Source organism: Eucalyptus grandis, chromosome 8, assembly GCF_016545825.1.
Source record: "Eucalyptus grandis isolate ANBG69807.140 chromosome 8, ASM1654582v1, whole genome shotgun sequence".
NCBI lineage: Eukaryota > Viridiplantae > Streptophyta > Magnoliopsida > Myrtales > Myrtaceae > Eucalyptus > Eucalyptus grandis.
This window is the reverse complement of record NC_052619.1, coordinates 35,757,302-35,770,156: the sequence shown is the minus strand read 5'-3', so window position 1 is coordinate 35,770,156 and position 12,855 is coordinate 35,757,302. Positions and strand designations below refer to the sequence as shown.

The following is a 12,855-nucleotide window of genomic DNA, read 5'->3' as shown; positions in this document are numbered from 1 at the left end:
GGCTATTTGCCGAAACTAATGGCCGAAAGTTTACCCGAGGACGTACTCATCGACATACTCTTGAGGGTTCCGGCCGAGTCGTTGGCGCGATTCAAATTCGTCTGCAAACGGTGGCGGTCTCTAATCTCCGACCCGGGCTTTGCCAAGTCGCATCTGCAGAGGCTCAAGGCAGGGGATTTAATTCCTAGCCAGAGAATTTTCATTGGCAGACTCTACGGGTCCCACGAGACCATAGACTACGCAGCGCTCGACGGCAGTGAGGGTGGCGTGGTGGTACCACATAGGATCAAAACGATCAGACCTCTCTGCGATTGCCACGTCGTTGGTTCCTGTGATGGCCTGGTGTGTCTTTATCTCGAAGGCAATCTTTACAGAGATTACCCGACAACTATTCTCATATATAACCCGGCCACCAGGGAGTGTAATGAGTTGCGCTGTCCCGAATTTGCTCAAGATTCGAAGTTTAGGGAGTATCGTGAAAATGAGTCATTCCATGGAATCGGATATGACCCTCGATCTGATGACTACAAAATAGTAGAGGGCATCCACGAAGTTGAATATTTTTGGGAGGCGGCAATATTTTCGCTTAAGTCCGGTTCTTGGAGATCGATAAATTTCCCTATCGAGGAAGAAAGTGGTTTCTCGGTTTCCGGCAATGGAGTTTATTGGAAAGGGGCCTTACACTGGTATGTCTATCACTATTTCAGGCCTGCGATTATCTCACTTGATTTGTCGGAAGAGAAATTCAACCGGGTGCTTTCGGTCCCTAAAGTCAATGAGGTTGGATTTTTCAGCGGACTCGGGATTCATGGGACCAGTCTGTTCATGTATAACAGCCACTGTGATAACCACATCGAGGCATGGATAACGGATGAGTATGGGAGAGGAGGATCATGGACAAAATGGTTCAGTGTTGATCGCCTACCTACCTTTAGGGATGCTGCCCCCGTGCGTACACAAGGAGCGGACAAATTGTTTTTCTGATAAATGCGAAACGGGCGATTCTATTCAATCCGGAGGATAATACTTACAAGGATTATCCCATAAGGATGGATGACTGTTTCGAATATGCTATCTACTTGGAAACTCTTGTTTCTCCCTATCTTGGCGGTTAGCCATCAAGAACCTAGAGCCTTTGGCGTCATGTGATGCGAGGATTTTCTTAGTAGGTACAGGTTTTAATATTAGTACACATTGATATTGATATATACAATGCTATGTCAACATGTCACATCATACAAATTTTTACATATTCAGGAAATTCTTGCATTGATCGGTACTTTACCAACTTCTTCACAATTATCATACTTATCTTTAAGATCTTCATGTGCCTCGTGTATCTGCATGTTGGTTGTAGGTCTGTTGCTGTGTTGTATGATCATTGGTTTACCGTAATGATGGAATGCATTTCAAATTTGCTTATCTCCAATGTTGCTTCATTAGAGCTAATATTAAAGAAGTGATTCTTGATTGTAGAAGCGGATGGAACTATTGCTATTTTTAAAGAAGTGATTCTTAATAGTAGAAGTGGATGGAACTATCTAGTGATGTTGCTTGCGTCATGTAGTTAATAGGGATCATCTTCAAATTACTGCAAGTTTTGACTGTGGATGCTGGTAGGATGTTAATTTAGTGTCTGATGATAGTCGTAATTAACCAGAAAATGCTGCATATATCATTAGCAAGTATCAAAAGAAACTGTCTGGAATAAGAAATTCTCCTACCCTAGATTATTGCCCAACTATGTCATAAAAGAATTTGCTTGAAAGTTCCTAGTTGAGAAGATTTTTATGGCATAACCCCTATTTGTGGTTAATGTGTGATGCAATTATTCATCTTTCGAGGTGCAGGCAATCACAGTTCATGCCATAAATAACTACTTCATAACAGCATATCCCAATAACACATGGTGCTTTTATGAGTTTTCAATTGGTTTATATGTCTTACTCAGGTTTCAGAACTCTCTCTCTGACAAGGCGCGAGTGCATGCAATTTTACATGTACATTGACACTAGACATATATTAGTTGTATTATTTGTTATGGTTGTTCAGGAAAAAATAAATAAATTACATATAATGATTGAGCAGAAAAAGTGCCAACCTCCTACAAAAATTGCATTTGCTTTGCACTTACGGTGCTTTTTCAACTCATATATACATATTAACACATACATTATAGTTAAAAAAAAGGCTGATGACTTTTGGTTGCATCAGGATGTTTCTCACTTAAATAGTCTAAGAACAGCTTCCCTTAACTTTTAAAATTCATTACCCGAGTATATATGATATTATGAGAACATTGCTTGAAGCTTTAAGATAGTTTTACTGTTGCTGCAATTTTTATTAGGTCATAATGCTGAATTGCTTTTGATTATGAATGGTTTAATTCAGACTAGGCAGATTGCTGATACGGTAATCTGTTGTAGTTATTCTGACTGGAAAAAAAAAATCTTGTGTAGTTACATGGGTAGCACAGCTTGTTTTAAGCATTCTGGAAAGGAGGAAGGCCGAGTTTCTCTTCCATTGTTTGTATATGTTGTGAGAAACTTAGATGGAGCCTCCGTTCCTGGTGGATATTAGTGCAACTGCTTAATAATAACCTCTGACTAAGACATTGGCGTTTCTTTTGTTGGAAAAGAGGAACTAACCAATTGTGGTATCAGTACAACATTAATTCAGCCGGCTACCCCTCTGGTTGGAGTTTGATTGCTGATGTTTAGTGTACTGTAGACAAGAAGAATTGTGTGAGTTATTCGTCTTTCTTCCTGATATCTTGGATGTAGTCACTGCGGCTATAGTAGCATGTAATCTACTCGCTTACATCTCTACTTCATCATCAATGACCATTGAGTCACTTCTCTCTAAGCAGGTCTCCTACATGGATCTAGTCACTCCATTTTGTTTGACCTGAACTGTATCTCCTATATTTAATACTAAATATCTTTCTTCATATATTCACCACATCTCGTGCCTTTTATCTCATGTCTTCATCACATCTTCTCACCGACGCGTCTACACAGGTCCAAACTGTGCCAAATTTTTTTTCACTCCCATTGTATTCTCTCATCGCATCCTCAAATGAAGTCACCCCAACTCCTCTCTAGGAATTCACTAAATTCTAATTATTACTTCACCTGAGTATCCGCACATCAACAAGAGCATTTTCATTTCTGCCAAACTTATTTTCAACTATTGTTCCCGTATGAATATAAAACTTCTTTTTGTTCTACACAGTGAAAAGACGTTGCTGCTGCTGGAAGATATTGTTTATTTTATCTTCAGTGATATTTTGTTACTGTAAAAGATGCCATATGTTGGCTTGTCTGCTGCATGTATTCTCTAGTATGATTGGTGACATTCCCCCTTCTCCTCTTTTTGAGAAATGGTCACAGGATCGCAAAAACAATCAGCTCCTTAAGTACTGTTGGTCTCCAATTTTAGCTTTTTCCTTTACTAAATCTGCCTTCCATGAATTGTGCCACTGTGCCACTGAACTAGTTTAAATTCTGAAGTTTCTCTCTATGTTGCACGATCATGCTTGTGCATCGTCATGAGTTTCATCCATTAGCACAGAATCATCTAGCAGAAGCCTATGCTGGGGAATATTTTTTTTTGAATATTCTAGGTAAGCTTGTTTTTTTCCAAGCTAAGATGTAAGGACTTGAAGCTAAGCATTGATGTAAGGCTATTGCTACTGGGAAATCCTTTGTTCCTCTCAGTGTTCTAATTGAAGTCACCACCGTTCTATCATTGCTACCCTTTATTGCTTGTATGGAAGGGGGAAACAAAAAAACAACCCTTTCCCTTTAGAGACCTCCGAAAACTTCTGTATGAACCATTTCCTTAGCCTTTTCCTGATGTATGAAAATTTTGGGCAAATCCTATCTTATTTTTGCTTTCATTGATCCGTCATCAATAAGAAAAAGATTAAAAACTGAATATGAGGGCCATTGGAAAATGTCCTAGTTCAGTGGACCTGGCATCAGAAAAAGACTCCTGACTTATCTGTCTCATTCTTCTATCATCTTAGCATGCTGCCAATTAAAAAAGGTCCTTTTCATTTGGCCTAATTTGTATTCAAGAATGCAACCGTACAACTTTTTGACCTAGTTTACCAAGATCCAGGGGGCCTTATGTTTGCTTACTATTTTGCTCCTCCCTACCCATCCTCCAAATCAAAAGAAGTGTTTCCGCTAGGGGTGTGCATGGTCCGGGCGGGCGGTTCCCAACCTAGAACCGAGAACCGCCCGCTAAGGACCGGTTCTGAAAAATGGGAACCGGGATCCACCCGTTTGTTACATGGATCCATCCGAGAATCGGACCGCCGGTCCAGTTTGGTTCCCAGGTGGATCCATGGAACTGATTTTGGCGCGAAATAATTTTGGTTTTCAACATAGAACGGTCGGGTCTATGAGTTGAGAAGGAGGGGAGGAGGTCTATGGTTGGGTTTTCAACATAGAACGGTCATGGAACAATTTTCCGCGGCTGTGGCGAGTGGCGGCCAACGCGAGGGGGCGAACAATAGCGGTGGAGGAGCAGCGACGGCGGCGTCGATGCTCGAGGAGGAATCGAAATGGTGATAGGATTAGGAGGAACCGAGGAAGAGACAAAGAGAGAGAGAGAACCGAAGACGAAGGGGGTGGGCGGATCCACCCATGGAACCGGGAACCGGACCGGTACCCACCGGTTCCGAAAAATTGGAACCGGGAACTGGACCGGTTCCCTCAAGAACTGCCGGTTCCAGGCGGTTCCGGTTCGGTTCCGGGCGGTCCGGGCGATTCCTGGGTATTTTGCACACCCCTAGTTTCCGCTAGAGTTACAGTGTGTTGGTTATATATCTGCTTAAAGAAGTTGAGTAACGTACTATTCCTGAATTCATGTGATTTTAGCCGACGTGTATCTGGTGATGGTAATGCACATCAGTGTTTTGAGCACCTAACCGAACTGAATGGTTCAACTAGGTATTGGAAGCTAGTCCAATTTAGTCTCATTATGTAAAATGTCCAGGTCAAGAGCCAGAGTTGACCTGGTTCGACCAGGTTAAGCTGGTTCTACTCGGTAAACCAGCAAGTAGGTCAACGTAGGCCTTTGAAAATGGGTTCTTGCTGGGGAGGGATTTGAGCCCCCGACCTTGAGTAACTTCCTGATGCTTAACCCTCAGGGGACCTCTTCCTATCTAAATATTGCCAAAGAAGCTATCATTGGAAAACAACATATATATTTAACTCGGTGTTGAGGGGACTCGAGCCCACAAGCCATGACCTCAATCAGCTGTGATGTCTGTACTGTATCACCTTACACACTTATACTAAATCGGCTAGCTGAACTGGTTGAAACACTGACTACCAAGAGCTTCTTGGTTTCTGACACCTGTTTTTCTTACCAACATTAGTGTATACCACAATCGCCCCTGCTGTATAATACAAGGCATTTGCACTGAAGGATACTATGCTGCTAGTTTAAATCGAATGGTCAATTATTCAACTTTTTTAGTGGCTTTGCGTTGTCTAATTTTTTTAACTACTTGCTTTGTCAACTCTGTTGTGGAGGTGGTAACTTAAGATTAATAGAAAATAACTCGATTCAGGCCCAGGCCATATTTTGCCCATTTTGTAAGGTCTAATCCCTATAAGAGTATTCAGGTCTAGTTCGCACCATCTTGCCCATTTTGAAAAATGGAAAAATATAACACGAAACTAGTGAAGGATTAAAAGTTCATCTATTATATAAACTACATGGGACTCCAATAATTTAGCACGCTACGATTGCAAACAACATATCTCTACCGATCACTAAGCAGCTCTCCATAAACCCAGCTGCACTTTGAAGGGACAAGGTTCGAGATCTTTTTCTCTCCCTTTCCTTTATCATAAGATCGCTTCTTTTGGCCCACTTGCCAGCTCCGCCATTTGCTTAAATGGATACTATTGCCACAAAAGCTGCAGCCACAAGGGGAGAGAAGAAAAGCAAAATTCAACCCAATCTTTTCACCTCGGTTGAAGATTTATATAAGATATGACAAATAAACAAGCATCGGCATATGAGATCATGTTGGAACCTAAAAAGGGTTCAAATCACCAAAAGCTCTTAGGCTCCGTTTGGGAACAACTTTCCCAAGGATCCTTGAGGGGCTAAAGGCCTTTGGGCCAAATATTGAGTGTTTGGCAAATTTTTTTCACTTGCCTTTGCCAAAGGCAAAGCCTTGCCAAGGCTGAAAGCCCAAGGCAGGTTGGGGGCTGCCTTGGGCATTCTCGGCATGCTAGCTTTGAGGATAATAAGTTTTTTCTTCCGAAATTGTCCTTGTTAATTTTTCGTTTTTCCGGCTTTACCCCGACTACTGTTCATCGTCTTCATCCTTCCCTTCTCTCTACTGAGAGAACACAGCCAGCATCAGCCGAGCGTGCGCCGGCGAAAGGCAGTGGTCCGGCGAAGGGCGGGCGGTGCGGTGAAAGGCAGTGGTCCGGGTAGGGTCCCACGACCCTCCGACGAGGGTCACTGCGCGGAGGACGCCGGCAACCCGGATCGTGCGCGAGATCTGGGTCACGCGATCCGGGTCGCGGAGACCAAATCGCGAGCGTCGGCGACCTCCGCGGCGCGGTGGGTTGCACGACGGCTCGGCGAGGGTCGCGGCGACCAAGATCTCGCGAGCTGGGTCGCCGCGACCCTCGTCGAGCCGTGTCCTCCACATGATGACGCTAGCCAAACGCCACCCTTCGCCGCGCCGCCTCCCCCTCGCCGGACAGCCTACCCTTCACCGCGCCGCCTCCCCCTCGCCGGACCGCCTACCCTTCGCCGGTGGTAACCGGCGAAGCCCTTGGCCGGCCAACTCTCATTTTTTCCATTTTTTTTAATAACAAAAGCATTTTACAAATTTAATTTATCCAAACACTATTTTGTTCAAACATACTTCACAATGGACTTTCACAAGCACCATTTATCAAACACAATTTGCATTTTCAAAAACTCCTTTGACTCAAGTATCTTTACATTTTCTCAAGGACTTTCCCCAAAAGTCTTCCCAAACACACCCTTACATTGAGCATCAAGGCACACATGCGAAGCCTTATTCCATTTGACTTTTGTCAATTCGCGAAAATCTTAGACCCAACGGTGCAGGAAACACCTATATGGAAACTGAACAAAGATCAAAACAAATAAGAACAGGCAAGCGGCGGGTATGGCTGAAGGCAAATAATTCAGTCCACATGTGTTGCAAAAGCACTGCAAGTGCAAAGCAGATGCAGTTTTTGGAGGAGCCTAGCACTTTTTCTGCTCAATCATTATATATATTTGCTTTTTCGCATGAGCATCCATTACAGATAGTACAAATAATACAAAGTTTTCTGTCGATGTACGAGTAAAATTGCACGCGCACGCCCTCAGAGAGAGAGAGAGAGAGAGAGAGAGAGAGAGAGAGAGAGAGAGAGAGAGAGAGATAGCTTTGAAACCCGAGTGAGACATAAACCAGTTGAAAACGCATAAAAGCACCATGTACTATTGATAGATGCTATTGCAAAGTAATTATTTGTGGCATGAACTGTGATTGCTTGCACCTGGAAAGATGAATAATTACATCATACATTAATCACAAATAGGGGTTATGCCATGATAATCTGCCAATGAATTTTTCAAGCAAAACTTTTTTAGGACATAGTCGTGCTATCTAGGGAGAAAGAATTCTTATTCCAGATAGTTTCTTTTAATACTTGCTAATGATATCCCCATAATTTTCTCAGTAAGTATGACTATCATCAAAGACCAAATTAACATCCACTAGCATCCACAGTCAAAACTTGCAGTAATTTGAAGTTGACCGCTATAAACTACATGATGCCAGCAACGTAATTAGATAGTTCCATCCCTAGATGATAACGGAAAAATTGTCAGAAAAATAAGAAAGCCGCTTCTACAATCAAGAATTACTTCTTTAATATGAGCTCAAACGAAACAATAATGAGATGAGCAAATTTGAAAAGCAAACCAACATTACACTAAATCAACCATCATGCAATATATTCTCTACCAGATGGTAGTCACTCTCTACCCTAGGGTAGTTTTTGGTTCCCAAATCCCGTATAAACCCTAATCCACCTCACCCAATCGCCCTAAATCCTCTACTACAAGATGATTTCAGATAGTTCCATCCTTCCCGTTCCCATACCCAGTTGATTTTCCATTTACCCAGACATTCCTGAACCCTAAATGGCTGAATACCACCCAACGAATTGCAGGCCCATCCTTGGTTTCCTTCGACTCCTCTGAAATGCGGATTATGTGATAAGAATCTGGCGAAATCAGCTGTTTTCCAGGTATGTTTAGAGCTCCCTTCATCCAAGAGACGCATTGAATGGGCATCACTGGCACTTTAGGGTTAGCCAATTCTCTCCCCCAAATTTTTTCTAGTAAGCTGTCCAAGTGTCCAGCTGTGGGGGTTGCTTTCTCTTTTATTCCCCTATGACTTCTGTATCTGCTGCAAAATTAAAATGGAAGGTCAAAATCTAGAAGATAGAAGGTTAGCAGCTCTATGTAAAAGTCTAGGCAAGCTATGGTCAGAGGATGATGTGATACATGTCAAAGAAAGCATTTCTAAAGATAGATTAGCATAATGCAGATTAACATTGTTCGGTAAACTCTACTCCAGACCGAATGTGAATTTCCAAGTGTTTTAAACACGATGAAAAGGGCATGGAAGACTAAAGCTATTACTTGCACCTTATTAGAACTTGGTCTCTTTTTTCCTTTTCCTTTAAATCAGAGGCTGAAAAACAGAAAGTGCTAGATTTAGGGTCTTGGTCGTTCTCAAGCAATCTCTTAGTGCTGCAACAATGTGACCTAGACACTCCAGAAATGTGTTATGACTTCACATACTGTCCATTGTGGGTGCATCTGCACGGACTCCCATTTGGGAGAGTATCAAATGAAATAGTGAAAGAGATAGCCTCTAAACTCAGAAAGGTAATAGAAGTCAAGCTGGAAGTAAAGGGGAATAACAACTACAAAGTCGGCAAAGCTAGAGTAGCTTTGAATCTAGCTAATCCTCTCAAGACAGGCATTGTTATCAATCTAGGAACGAAAAATCTCTAGATAAAATTTAAATATGAGCGACTCCCTCATTATTGCTACTCGTGTGGAAAGATTGGGCACTATGCCACGGCCTATAAAGAAATCCCATACGAGTAGTCAGGGCTAGAGGAAAACTTACCAGGAATTTTTGGGCAATGGCTTTGAGCGGAGGTGAAAGAACTAGTCCTTATGGGAAGATATTCTATGAAAAACAAGTTGACACCAAAATAGCACAAGAAAGGGTTCCGGAAACTCCTAATTTTGTTGCTACTAAAGAAACTCAGAAACTGAAGAATAGAGTTGACAAGCCAACCAAACAGGGGATGGATAGCAGCTCATTGTAGAAGCTGCTAAAAAGGAGGGTGAGAACTCCTCCCCTTCATTAGCAATTATGTTAGTTGATGACAAAGACACACAAAAAAGAGGAAGCAGTTGCTTATATGAGGAGTCTACCTTAGTGTTATACAAAGAACAAATGAAGGAAATAGAATCCAAGATGCTGGAAGTCCCAGAAACCTATCATAACCTAGTAAGATGTAAAGCAAAAGGCACTAAACTTACCACAGCAAAGAAGGGCAAGAGATTCTGCCCTTATGGCGCAAACTCTTCCAAATCAGTTTCTCTCGATACATCACAGCTGGTGGATAACCCTATCACATTGGAGGAGAAGGAAATGAAATGGACTTTGGTGGCTAGCCCTAATAAGCCATCAGGTAAACCGTGAAGTTTCTGAGTTAGAATTGTTAGGGGTTGGGCTCACCCCCGACAATTCAAGCACTACGAGTTTTAGTAACTTAGGAAAAGCCTTGTTTAATTTTTTTAATGGAAATAGAAAATCAAGAACAAAAGGTGTTAAAGTTAAGGACAATGCTCAAATTTCAGAATAGCTTTCTTGTAAACCCTATAGGAATTGGTGGGAGCATGGCGATTTTCTGGAATGACTAAGTAGAAATTTCAGTTTAATCATCTACAAATCACTTTATAAATATTATTTGCCAACTACATGAGAGCGGACAACTCATGAGAATTACACTCCTACATGCCCCCAATGATTTTAAAAAAGGAGTACTATTATGGGAGGAGATACAAAAAGCTTGTGCTGTAAATATTCTACCATGGTTAGGTATGGGCGATTTTAATGAAATCTTATACCCTTGGGAGAAAGTGGATAAGAAGAAGGCAGAACATTTTCGGCTAACGGCATTTAGAGATTTTCTTCATGCTTGTTTTTTGATGGACTTGGAATCCAAGGGGTGTGCTTTTACTTGGACTAATAGAAGAGAAGGGGTGGATTTTGTAAAGAATAGGCCGGATAGGGCTTTATGTTCAATGGAGTGGAGGGTTGCTTATCCAAATGCTGAAGTAGTAGCCCTACTAGCTATTGGTTCTAACCATAGCCCATTGATTTTGTCAATTATTCTGAAGAGGAAAAGTAGGAGGAAGGAGTTCAGATATGAGGCCTTTTGGGCTGAAGATGAGGAGTGTAAAAGCATTGTAAAAAGAGCCTGTTTTTTTTAGCATCCCCTGGAGAAAGTATAGTGTGGAAACTAAACCTAGTGGTTAAACAACTTGCTGAATGGAGCAAAAATCGCTTCCCCAATGCACATAAAAGAGTACTATGGCTGAAAAATGAACTCCAGATTCTGCAAAATAGGCCTAATATACATGAGGATAATCAAAGAGTTCAGCAAATGAAAAAAGAGATAGAAGCTTTGTGGAGACAAGAGGAGATGTGCTGGGGAACGAGATTGAGAGTCAACTAGCTGAAATGGGGGTGACGGAAACACTAAGTTCTTTCATGCAACAACTATTCAAAGGAGAACCCGAAATCAAATCTCTATGCTTAAGGATGCAGAAGGGGAATGGGTCAGAAATGCGGATACTCTCAAGGAAATGACAGGCTCTTTCTTCACTAATCTTTCTACAACAATGGGTTCCCAAAATTTCCAGCTTATCCTAAGGAAAATTCTTACCTTGGTTGATGCATCTATGAATCAAAATCTAATAGAACTTGTTACTATGGAGGAAATTACAGCAGCTACTTATCAATTAGGAGCCACTAAAGCGCCTAGGCCGGATGGATTAAATGGGATATTTTTTCAGAATCATTGGCAAGACATTAACCATGATATATTCAAGGAGGTGCAGCAATTCTTCAAGACTGGACAACTAAACCCTAACCTAAACAGAACCGCTATCACCCTCATCCCCAAAATCTCAAACCCCGAAAAGCTAGAACGATTCCGCCCAATCAGCCTATGCAATTTCACATACAAAATCATTTCCAAAATACTTACAAACAGGCTAAAACCTTTGCTTCCAGATCTAATCACAGCAGAACAAAGTGCTTTTGTAGGGGGTAGGCAGATTCAAGATAACATTATGATTGTACAGGAACTTCTACACAAATTAAGAACTCGAGAGAGGAAGAAGAAATTCCAAGCTGTTTTAAAGTTAGATATGCAGAAGGCCTATGATAGAATAAAGTGGGACTTTCTCCAAGAATGCCTTACTAAGATGGGCTTCTATGGGAAGTGGGTGCAGTGGATTATACAATGTGTCTCTACGGTCTCCTTTAGCATTAAATTCAACGGGGATCCTATACCATATTTCAAGCCAACTTGAGGTATTCACCAAGGGGACCTGCTCTCCCCCTATCTCTTCATTATAGTGACTAATGTCTTATCCTACATGATGAAAGAAGCCATAGAAGCATGCACACTAAGGGGAATTACGCTCAATAGAAATTGCCCTATCCTCTCCCATTTACTATTTGTGGATGATTCAATTTTTTTTTCCTAGATGGTACAGTATTAGAGTGTCAAAATTTGGCATCTATCTTGCATCAATATTGCTTTGCATCAGGACAGGCCATAAATTTAAATAAATCAAGAATCTACTTTAGCAAAGGCTATCCGAAAGGCTTAAAAAGGAAATGGTCTCAGAGTTGAGAGTTCCAGAAAATTTTAAAACAGGAAAATACTTGGGAATTCTGTCAGATTGGGGTGCCACCAAGAAGGACATGTTTGCATGGATTCTTGCAAGGGTCAACATGAAACTGGAAAGTTGGAAAGAAAGTTTGTTATCAAAAGCAGGAAAGGAAATACTTATTAAATCCATGGTACAGACAATTCCTCAGTATGCAATATTTGTGTTTAAAATCCTAGTTTCCATTTGTAAAGCTATTGAAAAACAAGTAGCTAATTTCTGGTGGAGGAATAGCAATAAGTCAGTTGGCCTACATTGGAAAAGATGAGAAGTTTTGAAGCTTTGCAAGGATGAAGGGGGACTTGGCTTCAAGGATCTTATAGCTTTCAATAAAGTTATGCTAGGAAAACAAGCATGGCAACTTTCTCAGCTTCTAGACACTCTATGGAGTTGCATTTTGAAGGGGTTATAATTTTCAAATTGTGAGTTTTGGCAAGCAGGTAAAGGCTCTAGTCCATCGTGGGGATGGCAAAGCCTCTTAACAGGAAGAGATGCTATTGCCTCACAAGTCATGTGGGCGGTTGGAAACGGAAAAAGAATCTCTATTTGAGAGGACAAGTGGCTAAAGAACGGACCTATAGGTGGTCAAGCGACCAGAGATGAGCCACTCAAAGTGATTGAGCTTATTGATATGGAAATTGCACAATGGAATGAAAATTTGTTGAGGTCCATGTTTGATGATCAGCTAGTATTGGAAATAAAAAATATCCCTATAGGTCTCCCATCCACTGAAGACAAACTAGTTTGGATAGACAACAAGTTGGGGAACTATATAGTGAAAAGTGGATACCATTGCAACCAAAT

The 12,855-nt window shown here is 41.4% G+C and overlaps 1 protein-coding gene across 1 annotated transcript; it reads left to right on the top strand.

The window, feature by feature from the left end:
* LOC104414268 (F-box/kelch-repeat protein At3g06240) lies at positions 1 to 1,252 on the top strand. Its single transcript, XM_010025330.3, has one exon. It carries the CDS (start codon positions 19 to 21, stop codon positions 982 to 984), a length of 966 nt encoding a protein of 321 aa, XP_010023632.2. The 5' UTR covers positions 1 to 18; the 3' UTR covers positions 985 to 1,252.
* Positions 1,253 to 12,855: the final 11,603 nt, after the last annotated feature.